Source organism: Simochromis diagramma, unplaced genomic scaffold, assembly GCF_900408965.1.
Source record: "Simochromis diagramma unplaced genomic scaffold, fSimDia1.1 OVJJ01000451.1, whole genome shotgun sequence".
Classification (NCBI taxonomy): Eukaryota; Metazoa; Chordata; class Actinopteri; order Cichliformes; family Cichlidae; genus Simochromis; species Simochromis diagramma.
Genome location: NW_024387276.1, coordinates 55,233 through 70,814, shown reverse-complemented (window position 1 = coordinate 70,814; position 15,582 = coordinate 55,233). Strand labels below are relative to the sequence as shown.

Here is a 15,582-nt window from a genome sequence, read left to right as displayed (position 1 = left end):
TTCACACTCTTGAGAACAAAGCAAGAAGTGTGTCCAAACCGCGTAAAGAACAGCAGCAGCGATTTATAGTGAAGCAGGAAATCAAAATACAGAACACAGGATGGTGAACCCGAACTCCTAACATAAGAAAAAGTAAACACGGCATGCACGTTAACAAGGGTCTCTGCTGTGCAGTAAGTGAGGTCACAGCTGCTTGGACCTCAGCACTGTGGTTCTGGGCAAACTTTCTCATGAGTGCTATTGAAATGTTCTGGCTTTCTGTGGAGGAGAAACAAACAGAGTTAGAGGTCAACACTGGAGACAGATCACTACAAAAGAACCAAATACTGATGAGAGTGCTGTGCACGATGCTAAGAGACATCAGATATGAAGCTCTGAGTCATGAGGGTTCATTCAAAGGAATTTTAACATGCAGTCTGATGAGTTATTCTGCATGTGGCCATAGAAATCTTCACCTTTATCAACATCCTTGTTGCCCACGACATGACTGGAAGCAGCAACTATGGGTTTCATTAAATTCACGACCTGAAAGAGATAAAATAAATAAATAAAAACATTTAAGAAAAAAAGTGTAATTAAAAATATTTTTAAAATTTAGGGACAAAATGCACAATGTGAAAAAGTTCAAGATTTACATCAGAGCATGTCAAAGTTTCTGCATGTGTTGGATTGTAAGAATAACTGATTTAACATTTAATAAAAGAAATGATTGGTTGGAAGTTTTTCCTTTCAAAGCATCTTTCTAAACATGTGAACAGCTGCTCTTTAATAATCAATATGAATCAAAGACTTCTGTCAACACAAAATAAATGTAAGGAAACACACTTTCCTGTGCAACATCCAGTTTCTATAACTGACGACAAGCTTGGACCACAGTGATCTAAACTCATCCTCTACATTGGAAATGTAAACAAATGTAAATGTGGTTTTTACTGTACCAGAGCAGGGCTGTGTGTGTAGAGCACAGCCAGGCAGCTGAACACTGTATGGTTCTCTTTTTGGTCCTCTTCGAGCGGGAGACGAGCCACCAAAGCTGGCAACACCGGTCAGTGAACACATTCAGTTTTCAGGCCCCTCTTCTGTGGAACCAGCTTCCAGTTTGGATTCAGGAGACAAGATTTCAAGATTAGGCTTAAAACTTTCCTCTTTGGTAAAGCATATATTTAGGGCTGGACCAGGTGACCCTGAATCCTCCATTAGTTATGCTGCAATAGATGTAGGCTGCTGGAGGATTTCCATGATTCTCACTCACTATGTGTTAATAGACCTCTTTGCACTGAATCATATCTGTTATTAACCTCTGTTTGTCACGTCCGCGGTGGCAGACGTATGGAATTGGAGATAGGACCCAAAATGCGGCAGCTCTGGTGCAGATGAGTATTTATTTAACAAAAGAAAATACAAACAGCAATGGCGTGGGTGAAGGTGAAACAGGAAAACCTAAACTGGGTAAAACTAACAAAACAAACCAGAAACGAAGATGCAGGAGGTCCGGGGAAATACATACGGAGAGACGCAGGGAGACCGAGGGGAAACAACACAGACGAACCAGCAATGACTAAGACAGAAGACAAGACTTAAAAACACTCAGAGAACACAGGGAGATCACACACAGGTGGGGGACACAGCTGGGAGTGATTAACGTGACGAGACTAGGGAGGCAAACTGAAAACACTCACATAAGACGCAGACCTTCAAAATAAAACAGGAAACACATACACGCAATGACACAACGCAACAACGTCACACAGACTGGGGAACACATAGGAACATGAAAACAAAACCCAGAATAATAATAACTACTAAAACATAAACACAGAGTCACAAACTCCGTCACTGTCTCTCTTCCACAGTAGGTCTTTATCCCATCTTCTTTCTCTCTCCCCAACCGGTCGCAGCAGCTGGCCGCCCCTCACTGAGCCTGGTTCTGCCGGAGACCTTGGGGGCCATTCAACTGGCCCACGACGACCAATCCACTTTCCAGGAAACTGTTCATCTAGGAATGCTCGGACCTGGCACCCATAATGTGGTGGTGCACCATCTTGCTGGAAAAACTCAGGGAACGTGCCAGCTTCAGTGCATAAAGAGGGAAACACATCATCATGTAGCAATTTCAAATATCCAGTGGCCTTGAGGTTTCCATTGATGAAGAATGGACCCACTATCGTTGTACCCCTTAAACCACACCAAACCATCACTTCTGTTGTTCCAACAGTCTTGGAGGGATCCATCCAATGTGGGTTAGTGTCAGACCAATAGCGGTGGTTTTGTTTGTTAACTTCATCATTCACATAAAATTTTGCCTCATCACTGAACAAAATCTTCTGCATGAACTGAGGGTCCTGTTCCAATTTTTGTTTTGCCCATTCTGCAAATTCTGTGCGCCGATCTGGGTCATCCTCATTGAGATGCTGCAGCAGCTGGAGTTTGTAAGGGTGCCATTTGTGAGTAGCTAATATCCGCCGAAGGGATGTTCGACTAATGCCACTCTCCAGTGACATGCGGCGAGTGCTATGCTGTGGGCTCTTGCTGAATGAAGCTGATGTTTCTTCATTAGTGACAGTTTTCTTGCGTCCACATTTTGGCAAACCCAACACTGAACCCGTTTCATGAAACTTAGCAAGCAGGTTGCTGACTGTAGCATGGGAGATGGGTGGTCTTGTAGGGTGTCTTGCATTGAAATCTGCTGCAATGACACAGTTGCTGCGTTCACCAGATATCAACATATTTCGATCCGCTCCTCACATGTTGACTTCTTTGACATGTCAATGGCTGTGAACAAAGAGAAACTTGTAAATAACTCATGAAAGAATAAAGTTACGTTGAAACCGAGCACACCATTGTTTTTCTTGTGACATTACCAATAAGTTTGATGTGTCACATGGCCCTCTTCCTGTCAGGATCCTGGGTCTCCTGACCCAGCGTTTTTAGTTCTTTGTGATTCTTGTATTTTGTACTTGTGTGATTTATTCTATGGTTTCTAGTTTTGATCCCTTGCCCTCCATGTTTCTCTGTGCCCCCTTTGTTCTGTGTACGTCTGTGTCTTTGCATGTTTGTGCTTGAGTTTTCTGTCACTCTGTATTCTGAATTATGTTCTCATGGTTGGTCTTTTGTTACTCCCTCGAGTCTAGTTTCTTGTGTCCCAAGCTTAGTATTTCCCTCTGTGTATTTTGGTTCTTAGAGTCCTCTGCCTTATGGTTTTTGTCTGTTTCTTAGTTGCTGTCTCCACCGTGTCAAGTCCGCATCTCAGTGTTATACTTCCTGTTTTACTTTGAAGGTCCGTGTCTTATGTGAATGTGTCCTGCTTTGCTTCCTTGTCTCGTCAGTTCTGATTTCTCCCAGCTGTGCCCTCCTTCTGTGTCTCATTCCCCTCGTTACTTCCCAGTGTATTTAAACCCTGTGTTTCTCTGAGTCAGTGTTGCGTTGTCCCTTATGGTGTGTGGATATCCCTGTGAGTTTAGTTTGTCATTTTCCAGTTTAGTTTGCTTTTGTATGACTTTCCCCTGCCAGCAATAAAGCTGAGTTCGTTGTGTTTAAACCTCGTGCCTGCATTTTGGGTAGTGGTGGGCAGATGAAGCTTCATGAAGCACTGAAGCTAGTGATGGTGAGATGAAGCCTCATGATGAACTGAAGCTTTCCATCCAATTGGTCGACTCATGGTTCGAAGCATTGTGATGATTCATTTGCTCTACTGCGCCATCAAGTGGACAATTCAAGTGAAGCGGGCTCTTTGATTATAATGATGTGTAAACCTTATGTACATCTGGATAATGACACAAACTAGTGTTTGGTGCTTCACTTTTTAATAAACTAAAAGACAGAAATCAGATTATAGGATGTGTAGTGTTGTTTATTTATATTTTGGTGTTTATCATTTGTGATATTTATTACTGTGTGCATACTTTATTAGGAGAGACAAAATTTTAAAAAAAAAACATCTCTTCCTTGCTGGTTCCATCGAAGAAGAAATGCACAAGTAACTATGTAGCACGTACGTAATCCAATTCCACAACACGGTGTGATGGGGAATCAGCTGTTTTCCTGCCCATGTTATTTCGAATCTGGCGCGAACCGGTGAACCAGTCCCTGAATCAGTCACGTGGTACGGACTGCCCGCGAGGCCTCGAACGTCACTGCATACGTAATCAAAGCAAGCCTCGATACGCGCTTCAGAAAAACGCCCCCGCGATTACCCGACGCACGATTCGAAGCTTCGACACACAGGACACATCACTAACTGAAGCTTTTCATCCAATTGGTTCACCCCAGCGCAAAGCTTCTTGAAGCTTCATTTGCTCCAGTAGGACACCTACTGGACGTAAAAATATTAGTTGGCATGAATTTGAAGAGTGTGGCCTTTTGCACACAGCCTGTAAATGTCAACAACAAAAGGAGTGTGTAAAACATCTATATTGTAGTGATGCAGTATACTGTGTATATTTATACTGGCAGTATGGAAAATGATTATTTGGAAATGCTTAAAATGGAAATGATTATTTACTGTGAGGTGAGGTGTGGTTGGGGTGTGGACAGTGGTTGTGCTTTTGTAACGTTGAGGTATGGACAGCTACACACTGAGGCTTTGAGCCTCAGTCCTGTTCACATTTTATTCTGTAAAAACTAAATTTTCACTGCTTTTATGACCTTTTTAGTGGGGAGAACATAGCTAGGATTTAATGATTTAACAAATCTTTTAAATCCTTTGTCCTCCACAATGCTAAATGGCTGGGAGTCCTCAATCACCATGCTAACCAGGTCTTCATCTATTTGAGATTGTTCTCCTGAGGAAAGACAACAAAATCAAAGCACAAATATAAATATCACTTATAACTTATAACAGTTGTATAATATTGTTATATCATTTAGTAACATTACTGCATGCTATATTATCATTGCATTTGATGGCTCACCTGGTCTTGCTCCACAATCGGTGTTCCTCTTATTCTCATGCAAAGCTCTGTAGTGCCTAAGCATGGATGAGGTGTTGTTGTTATATCCCAGCTGCCTGGCACATAGCAAACACTTCACCTTGTACAAAAGTCAAGACAGCTTAACATAAATTGTATTGCACCATCAGTATTATGAAAATACATCTTCTGTAGAAATTTACATACCTTGTTGGGAGGAATAAGATCAAAATGTTCCCACACAGGGGAGGACATCCTCCTCTTCTTAGCTGGCTCCATTCTCTCCTGACTTTCTCTCCTCACTCTCATAAACCTCCAAACTGTCTCCAAACTGTCTCCAAACTCTCACTAACCGCAACTCTCCATCAAACACCTACATTTTTGAATGAAGTCTGAGGGGTTTATATCTCTGTCATATCTCGCGGCAAAGTTCGAACCACTTCATGAACCAGTCACGTGGTACAGCCGGGCAGCGAGGCTTCGGACGTCATCATTTTCAGCTCCTCCCATAAATGAAGCAAGCCTTGTTACGCGCATCGCGGAAACGCCCCCTCCATTACTCGACACAAGCTTCGAAGCCTCGATACAGAACGTCACATCACTAATTTTGGGTCCAACTCCTGCCTGCCGCACAGCGATTCATGACACTTCCTATTGAAAAAACCAAAGTTGTATCCAAGATGGCCGACTTCTAAATGGCCACCATGGTCACCACCCATGTTGAGGAGTTTGCCCCCTCACATATACTAATGTGCCACAAACAGGACTTTAATATCACCAACCGTTCCCATGTTATTACGGTGTATCCATATAAATGGCCCACCCTGTATTATTGTACGATCTAATGTACAATATAAAGCGCCTTGAGGCAACCGTTGTTGTGATTTGGCGCTATATAAATAAAATTGAATTGAATTAAGGTGTTTCTTGAGTGTGATTACCTTGATCTGGATGTTTTTTCAAATAACTTAAATAACTGGGAGATTTTTGGGATACCTGTGTCTGAGGTGGTCGGGCAGGTCACCTACAAATTGGAAGGTTAGTGGTTTGATCCCCATTTTCTCCAGTCAGCATGCCAAATTTCCTTGGGCAAGATGTCACGTCGAGTTTGTCTCTTACTCTACAGAGGAAGATGAAAAATATTTTATTTGAAATACTTGCTAATTTTAAAGAATGAGGTGTTTTGATGGAAATAAAAATGGGAAGTGTCAGAAGAGTGCAATGGAGTGAACTATCTTTGGTCAGGTTTCCTTGTCAAACATAGCTCAAGATGCCCTTTTGTATCTGAGTTATTATGTTGGATGATGACCAGAACATTATGGCACAGGGAACTTGACCTTTGACCGAGGAGGACGCTTGAGGACGCTGTCATAGCCTGAATTGCATCATTGGCCGGAGCAGCCAGTCACCGGTCACTTTCTGACTCACACTGCAAAACAGAATGAATTGTTAACGCATTTATTTTCATTTCAGTTCAGGTTCGATTTTTTTTGTGCGCAACACAGATTTTCTGTGCGCAGAGAACGTGCAGAGAAAGCACAGCTTAGAGGGAACATTGGTTTTAACTTAGGAATTTGTCAAACGAATAAATAATATACAGTGTGTAAAAACTATAAAATAAAAATAGTTTTTGTTATTTGTTTTTAACTAATGTGCTAACAAAGCTTCTGTAGCTGTCAAGTGCAATGAAAAAAAAGCTGAAACTTACTCATGACTCCTCAGCCTCTCTCCTCTCTATGCAGTGTCAGTAAACGTCTTTCAGTAGAGCAGAAAATATATATATAATCCACTGTTATTGTGTGCTGACGATGCTCACACTGGATTCATTTAAATAGCCTTGTGGTAGTGAACAACAAGTCCACCTAAAAGAGTCCTTCTAAAAGCAAATCTCACAACAAAACTACCATTTTGGAATGAATCTGAATCCCTTACTGAGAGAAATGAAAGAGCTATGGGATTAATTTTAGTGGTCAGTGGCATAATGGTTAGTGCATTCACTTGGCAGGTTGCTGGTGTGAATACAGCTGGAGATGCACATCCTTTTTGGAGTTGAATGAAAATCATCTGGTGGGAAACTGCCAAATCAAGCATGCAGAGTTACACGCTGTGGTGACGCCTTGGGGCAAAGGAGCAGCTGAAAGCAGCATTTTAGCTTTTACTGGAATAGAAAAACTGCACGTAGAACATCAGCAGTTATATGGTGACATCTTTACCACAGTATTGAGTTCGTGGTGCCTTTTACCACACAGGTGTTTGCCTTTGCTGCCATGAAACTAAAGCCTGGAGTGTGTTCAGTATGTGTGTGTGTGACATCACTGTGCAGAGCAAACGTGTGCTATGACAGGTTTATAACACAACTGTGTGTAGTGTCAATTCAAGGAGTTTGTAACTAGCTAACAGGTGATCACCTGCTTTACCTGCACACACCTGGTTAAAGAGTAGAGAGAGCTGAGGTCACAGGTGAAGCAGGTGAACGCTCTGACTCATCTGAGGTATGTGCAAAAATACACACACTTCCTGTCACAGTAATGGTTTATCAGGATATTTTCTAGCCTTTTTCTATGAGGGCTGCGTGATTAAGGTATTTATTTTAGAAAATAAATGTAATCCTGATGAGTTAATGTTGTGGATTTTTATGATATATATGTCTCTATACCCTGGATATATACTCACATATACACTATGTAATCATATATACTCATATACACAATATATATACCTGCACTGGAGTGTTTACATAACGAATCACTGTGATAAGCATTTAACCTGCATGTTTAAAATCACAGGACTCACATCTTTAGATCAAATATTATTCACAAGCATATTAATGAAGTGTGTGCCACTTGTTGAATGAGCACATGTGATCCATGCTGTCTGAAATGTAGTGATTAGGATCCTTTATTGTATTATGGCCAATGGTAACTAGTCCAAACAAAGGGTTAAATAAACTTGGCCCCGCTAAGCTGCACCAATAGGAGACTCTCTGCTGCCAGCAAGCGGTTAATCACCCATCTCTAACCCTTGAAATAAACGAATTTTGCAAAAGAGTCGGAGATTTAAGAAGAACAAAGTGCAAATTGACAACTGACTGGGGAAAAGTATAGACAACCATATTCTATCAGTAGTTGGGGTTAATATTGACATTTGTAGACTTAAGAAAATACTTATTAGTTTAATTTTAATATGGAACAGGGAAAAAGCAAGGAATGCAAAAATACCCACCAGCAGTAGGAGGGGTCACTGACCCTATAAAAAGATGGCTCAGATGCACCCCGGGTAGCTTTTTGGCCGCTGTTTGGCTGTTTGTGTTGGTTTTTGATCTGCATGCACTCACGGCCAACACCCTAGGGAGCTTTTTTTGTTTTTCCTTTGTTTTGCTGAACTTGACCTTTCAGCAAAACAACTGGCATAGAACGCTGCTCTTGTCATGTGATCTTTGAGTTTTTGATTTTAACTGGCACTGGACGTAGAAATCAGCTCCTTCTAACCTGAGCGAAGCTTGAACCATTTTTAAGATTTGTGACTCAACTTTACCCAGATACAAAAATGACTGACACTGAACTTTTTAAGAGATGATCTTTTTAATGGAGATTTCCCATTTGGGTCCTCAATAGCCTGGCCTTGAGCTTCCTATGCAGGTGTAGATGGAGAAGGAAGAAGCTCAGGAGGCAGCAGACCGGCGTGGCTTGCTGGCTTGTATGAAGCTGATGATCAGCAGTCGCCTCAGTTTTGTGCTGATACAGCTGTTAATAACCGTTCCACAGGTTCACCTGCAGAAAGAACTTGCCACCAACTTCCTCCAGATAGATCTTATTGATCTAAACATCTGGGCTGCATTTGATTTGTAGCAAAGGACAAAAGAAAAGCGAAAGTGAACAAAATAGATTTATTCAGATGATCATTTTTATCTCATGATTAATTCTTTAATTAATTGATTAATTGAAACTTTCTTAATTTAATGAAGAATTACATTTTCGACAATGCAATATCATTCACACTTGTTGGATTCAGCTTCATAGACGACGCTAACGTGTGTATTTGACAAGAAAAAATGATTCTCCTTTTTCGTTTTGTATATGTATTTGTATATCTAAAGAATAATTTAATAAGAAGAAAGAAAATAAACTGTTCTGTCGCATCAGTAGTCAAACCAAAAACAGGATTTTCTCTAAATTCCAGAATCGACCTTATTGGTTTGGTTTTTATTCAGTTGCTATTTTACAGGAGTTGTCTCTCCTGATCTAAGAGTCCAGAAGTTTAGTTTCCAGGACTTTTACTGTGAAAGGGAAGGGAAGGAAGAAACGTGGGGGGGTGGGGGGGGGGGTGATGTTGCACATGCAAAACAAATCTGAGTTTTTGGTATGACTCGGGCAGTGATGGAGACCAAACCTGAGCTAAACAGGAAGTAAACATTCCATTTCAAACATCAGAGCAACAGCGATGACAGTTATGCTCTGCGATTGCTTTAAATGTTTTCTGTTTGCTTTAGTTTTTTTTAAAAAAAAACATTAAATTAGCTGTCACATGCATGCACTGTGTCAGAAGTGCATCTGTAGTTTCTCCTGCAAATATCTTCTGTATTTCTGTGTGAATATGTGAATGCATACCAATACTAGTTGGATATAAATATGTTTGAGCAGACATTCTGTGCTGACCTGCTTTCCTTTGAGATATGAAAAAACAATCCACATAACAAAAGTCTCAAATTTGAGGTTAAATATGGAGGATTGGGGGCACACATTTCACCTCTCCTCTATGGTAATTATAGTAATTAAAGTATTTGGCAGATTAGAAGGCATGCATGGACATATTCTGCTCTCAACCAAAAACTCTCAGTTAGAAGTACTTTATTATAATCATCCATCCATCCATCCATTTGCTTCCGCTTATCCTTTTCAGGGTCGTGCTGGAGCCTATCCCAGCTGTCATAGGGCAAGAGGTGGGGTACACCCTGTAATGGTCGCCAGTCTGTCGCAGGGCTAACACACATACATATTCATACACTTAACTGTAATTGGACACTGACACATTTTATACAGCCCCATAGTGTCCAAGATGCAATAAGAAACTACAACAGAAATGTTAAACTGGGAAACACTGGGAACAGAGAACATGCAACCTGAGAGACATGAGGCTAGATGAGCAGACACTCTGACAAAGAACAAGGGGGGACTTTGAAAATAATAATACAGGAAACCTGACAAACACAGAAAAATATCAATTTAAAAAAAAGAAAGAATAATTTACAAGATACAAGATGCAAAAAACACAAAAACATAATCAAGCTAAAGCTCTAAGAAGGCAGTGAGTCCTGTCAGTTCAAACAACTGGATAAAATACAGTATTAGAAAATGTTAATAGGGTACTGTAGGGCTCTTGTGAAACACTTGTAAGCATGTTTACTCTTTTTATTGAAAGCTGTAGCAGGCTGTATGTGTAAAATAGCTGCCACTTTATGTGCTCCGTAGTTTGAGTCATAATCCAATTGAACTACTTTTTCTTTAGATGATATTTGTTGTAAGGTTTGATTAATGAAGTATCATTGTGTGTTTGATGTGTATAGCAACTGTAGGACTTTATAAAAGAACAGCGACACAACAACTGACAGTTGTTTTCTTCAATAACTGAAGGATTTTATTGCAAATTGTATCAGAAATATTAAATACATTCAACCCACAAGCTCAAAACAGAGACAAACATGAACCTTTCTGTGGATTGTTTTGTGTCTGTACTAATGATTGAGTTACTAAGGGAATACGGACCCTGACCTGCACTGTGGGCTCAGTGGGGGCCCAAGAAAAAAGTTCTTCCCCGGGCTCCCTGAGGTGGTTGATCCAGCCATGATGATGACTGTTGATGAAGAGATGCTGGAAACAAACAGGAGTGTAATGGAATGTTTATGTTACCTGGCAACACAATGGAGTTAAATGGTAACATTCTTATAGAACCTGACACATAACAACATTTTCTTCACCTTTAAACGTCACTGAGTGAACACATACTCTTCAGAGCGGCGGAAGAAAATCTTGAAACTTCACTTTTAAACTTGATTTTATAACATAGAACTGAACCATCACTGAAAATCGTTGGTGAGTACTTACAGAGATATTTTAAGGTCATTTTGGTTGATTTCATGGAACATCTAAATGATACACTTAACTCTTTCAACCCCACAATTTGTCCTTCAATGTTGTGTGATGGAGTAGTGAACCAGGAAATTCACATCATGTGAAAACACAAGAATCAAGAAACAAGAAAGAAAAATTGCAGTGGCAAAATGTACTTTCAAATATATCTGAAATATTTGAATAAATCTTTAAGCAGTAACTTCCTTCACACAACACACTGTTGGTACAGATGAATCAAATTTTGGGATGCTTTCATCTCTAACAATTCATCATATTGTACTAGTTTATCACAGGAGCGCCTGTAAAACTTGAATCTGCAAGTATTGAATCTACACCATATCCCACTGCAGCACAGTTCAGAGGTCAGTACTTTAATGCTGTAACTGGCTGAGCTGAAGCTGAACTAAAAGTAAAGAACAACTGAAATCCGTTCACTATAGTATGTAGAAGTGGGTAACTGCATGTGTAACAGTGCATTATGTTTTAAACTCTGATTGTGTCACATTCGAACAATTACAATATAAATGCAGTGAAGTCTTGAGCTAACAGAATTCATAGTTTGGGGTATTAATTACTGTTGATTTTTCATAGTTTTCAGTTTTGTTTCAATTAGTTTGCAAATGCAGCACTTTAAATGTCTTTTTTAAACTTCTTTGTAAAATAAATGTCATATTTTCAAGTGTGACTTACCAGTTTTTTCACTGATAAGTCACCTTGTTCCCTCATAGTACTCGTCCTTTGTATAGTTCTGTATTATATAAGATGTCAGTCCCAGTCTAAGAGGATCAAACCCTCCTTTTGTGCCACAGGATCTCAGACAGAATCGGTTCGAAATTCTTCTGGATGAGTTCAGACAAAAACATCACGAAAATGGACAACAGGGAAGATCTGGAACATGATGTTCCTTGCAGGCTTGACGATGTGATGTTTGGGCAAACACCCAACCCTCCACCTCCTCCTCCTTTGCCCACTGGAACGCCTGTCCCCCCTCAGCCAGCAGCAGAGACTGGGTGGTTTGTTAACAACACCTTCCTGGGATCTTGTCTTCCTGTATCTCAGCAGCAAGTTCCACTCGCTGTTACTCCCATCATTATGAGGCCAGCTTACTTGTACAGAGAGCCAGGGACAGATAACCAGGGACCGCTGAGACAACCAGAGGTAGTGGCAGGTGTCATTAGAGTTTAATTGATAAAAGTGCTTAAAACTTTTGCATGCTTCAGGCCAACTGAAGGAAAAACTGTTTTGTTTGAATGTAAAATCAATCTGCTGTCACCTTTCTTGTATTTGACCCTTAAATAACTTTGCTGACCAGTAAACTTCTTCACTGTCAGTGAATCATAATTCTTAAGACTAACTAAGAAGAATAAATCTATGTATGAATGTCGTTTTGAGCACATCTCCTCTTTCTACTGATCAATTCTTCCACCTAGTGGATAGATGATAGTATTGCAGCTTGTCTCATCACCTGTTGTGTGTTTTGTGTGTTTCAAGACAAATGTGCTCAGAATTCCCGATAGCATGCTCCAGAACCTGCGTCCTGTTGGAGTACTGTACGTAAAACACACAAACACTCGAGTGAACACAGCTGCTGAACATCTCTATATTCATAACTTCTTCCTGTTATCTCATATCTGTCTCCCTTCATCTGTGTAGGAACGGTGTACAGATGTATGATTATGTCACTCCTGCTCCTCCACCTAACACCTCCACTCCAAAGTAAGTTTGCTCTGCTGCTTTGGTTCACTGATCTGCAAGTATCTGTCATTTGTTTGCAGATGTCTGCAGGAATTATTGTAATGATCCATTAATGGTGCCTGATTTCATTCAGTTTTACAGCTTGTCTCGTGTTTTTGAACTACTTCCCTCACAGTTGTACACAGTGCTAACATGTGCTCTTACTCTGTGTTTTATTCCTGAAGAAAAAGAAAGTGCCCAGCCCAGCAGGATGAAGATGGGCCATACGTCAAGAAGCCGCCAAATGCCTTCATGCTCTATCTCAAAGAGCAGAGGCCAAAGGTCATTGCTGAACTCAACATCCCTGGAAGTGCAGCCGTAAATGCAGTGGTGGGACAGAGAGTAAGTGTGTAACTCTGCATTCATTTATGCATCTGTTAATGTTGTCTGCTCATGTTTTTGCATGTGTCCCAGCTGTCCTGTAGTTATGTGTAGTAGCAGTGCTCACAGTGTGTTCTTATGATCTTCTGTCCACAGTGGAAGTCGCTTTCAAACGACCAGAAAGCCAGATATTTCAAGCAGGCTGAAACAGAAAGACAGAATCATGCCAAAGAGCATCCAGCCTGGTCGACCAAAGAAAACTATGTATGTCCAAAGTGCCAACATGCAGTTCACACATGTGTGCATCACTGCACTGAATGATGAAACAGTCACTGCACAGAGTTTGTATCAGCTAATGAAAACTCTGTTTGTTTTCAGGGCAAGAAGAGGAAGAGAATCAGACTTAGAAAAGGTGAAAGAAGATTTCTTGGTATCACAGCATCTTACATAAGAAATGTGATGAAAACGAGACAAAATGTGTTGAAAAAAAGAAGACTTAATGTATTTTTGTTTGCGTTGCAGAATCTGCATCTGTACATGAAGAAGAAGCTCAACAAGCCAACAACTTGCGTATGAGGCCAGCTGAGTCACAGCCATCTTCTTCTTCTCATTCATTTCTGACAGAGCCACATGAGCAGCCACAGACAAAGCCAGATGACAGCAGCGTGCCTCGCCAGCAGCCAGTGTGTTTGCAACTGCCAAACACACAGGCATCACCCTACACACCTCTCTGTCAAGAAAATCAGGTCTCCCCTGCCTCTCACATGAATTTCCCTGAGGACACCTCATTGGACTCCCCTGTTGCAGCCCTTCAGTTCCAGACAGAGGAAGCCTTTGTCGCAGACAGTGAGGAAGAACTGCTGTCAGTGCTGGAAGAGCTCGACCCCCTCCCCATCACTGCGCAGTCTCAGAAGCCCTCACCCACCCCTGCCTCTCCTGTAGATGCCTCTCAAACTGCATCAGTTCAACCCTGAGTTGAATTATTTCAAGACCGAGATGAGCCCATCTGTTTTGCTGAAATCCAAGAAGACATGTGGTCAGTGCTTGACTACCTCCCCGTCTCTCAGCAGTCTAATGTGCTCTCCTCTCCTCATTCACACAACTACTCGACTCCTAAACAAAATCTCATCTGTCCTGCTGATTCCCCTCCATCCAAACTGGCGTCCTCCCCTGTTGCATTCACTGAATTGCAGTCAACAACCCCCATCTTTTGCGAACTAATGAAAAACAATAATTTCATTATAGACTATTGGACTGATTTCAATTGAATGAAACTGTTACTCCTGTTATTTCAACATCTGTCTTTGTGTAAATAAATAAAAAAACAGACAAAAGATGCTTCTGTCATAAGTTACAGCAGGATGAAACAACCTTCATGTAGTTCTTGTTTTTAACCCTGCAAACCTTCTTTAGTTCTTTTGTTTCCTTTCATATTCAGCACACATCTGTCAGTGTCCACTAACTGTCAGGGAAAAGCCAGATAAAAACACTGTGGGGTCTTTTGGGACACGTGCTCGTTGGGTTTACTCATAGATATCAGAAATGATCTGTTCTGTATTCAAAGGATACACGAAGGACGTTTGTATTAAATGCAATATAGCGACTGATCATATGCTGGTTTCTTTGGGGGGTTTTCACCACCATGTTACACAAATCCAGTTTCTAACTGAAAAGAAAATCCTTCACCATTTTCTAATCAAATTCCCTGGTTTCCCATGTCAGAAATGTCATGGCTGAAAGGATCATCGCATATTGAGCTCAAAGCTAAACTCTTGTGTAGGGCCTCTTTCCATGTTGTACCATTCATTTTAAAAAGTCCTGGTAACAAGAGACAGAGGTGACTTGATGTATTACAGTTACTTCCCAATTTACAGAAATGATGTGACTTCTGACATTTTCCTAGCAGGAAATGTGCTACTGTGGGACACTGAAAGAATAAACAGCAAGGCACGTTTTGTTTTAATAACTTTTCTTTACTTCATTTGTATGAACTAGGTTTACCTCACAAAATCTTATACTGTATATAATGTTTTATGTTTAATTCATGTCAATGTCAGCTCGTGTTTACTCGGGTGAGCAGCACCGGCCCACAAAGAGAATGCTCTTGGTGGGTTTATGTTGGATGAAGAAGATGAAGTGATGGTCAAAGAACATTTCAAAGCCCACACTGAGAAGTTGTTCAGAAAAAGAAGTTGAACCTGACCAAGATGAAATCCAAAATTGGGAATTAATTGTTTTATTGTATTATTTTTAATGTCACATATGGTGTTGTGTAATCCGTGTATGTATTATGTGTCTCTGCTGATGTGTTTCATGCCTTACTTTCATTTTACTGTAATTAGGCTAGTTTTAAGTTTCTTGAGTATTCTGATAAGGATACTGTGTAGTATGATTTGCAAATGAAGAGGAATCAATTAGTCTTAAATTAATTGACTAAGAGGAATGAAGCGTTGGAAGTGTCACGGCGGAGCAGGGAGGACTCGGCGCAGACT

At 40.6% G+C, this 15,582-nt stretch overlaps 1 protein-coding gene and 1 long non-coding RNA gene across 2 annotated transcripts; one reads left to right on the top strand and one right to left on the bottom strand.

Moving 5' to 3' along the window:
* Window positions 1-423: 423 nt before the first annotated feature.
* On the bottom strand, window positions 424-1,830 carry LOC120715661. The gene is made up of 3 exons (XR_005691707.1): window positions 1,299-1,830; window positions 939-1,091; window positions 424-525 (listed from the first exon to the last, which is right to left on the bottom strand). It is a non-coding gene; the product is annotated as an uncharacterized LOC120715661 (long non-coding RNA).
* Window positions 1,831-11,905: 10,075 nt separating this feature from the next.
* LOC120715682 (transcription factor 7-like 1) lies at window positions 11,906-15,070 on the top strand. The gene is made up of 7 exons (XM_040002766.1): window positions 11,906-12,193; window positions 12,527-12,585; window positions 12,689-12,751; window positions 12,955-13,111; window positions 13,247-13,354; window positions 13,469-13,502; window positions 13,613-15,070. Exons 1-7 carry the CDS (start codon window positions 11,906-11,908, stop codon window positions 14,062-14,064), a joined length of 1,161 nt encoding a protein of 386 aa, XP_039858700.1. The 3' UTR covers window positions 14,065-15,070.
* The last annotated feature ends 512 nt before the right edge of the window (window positions 15,071-15,582 follow it).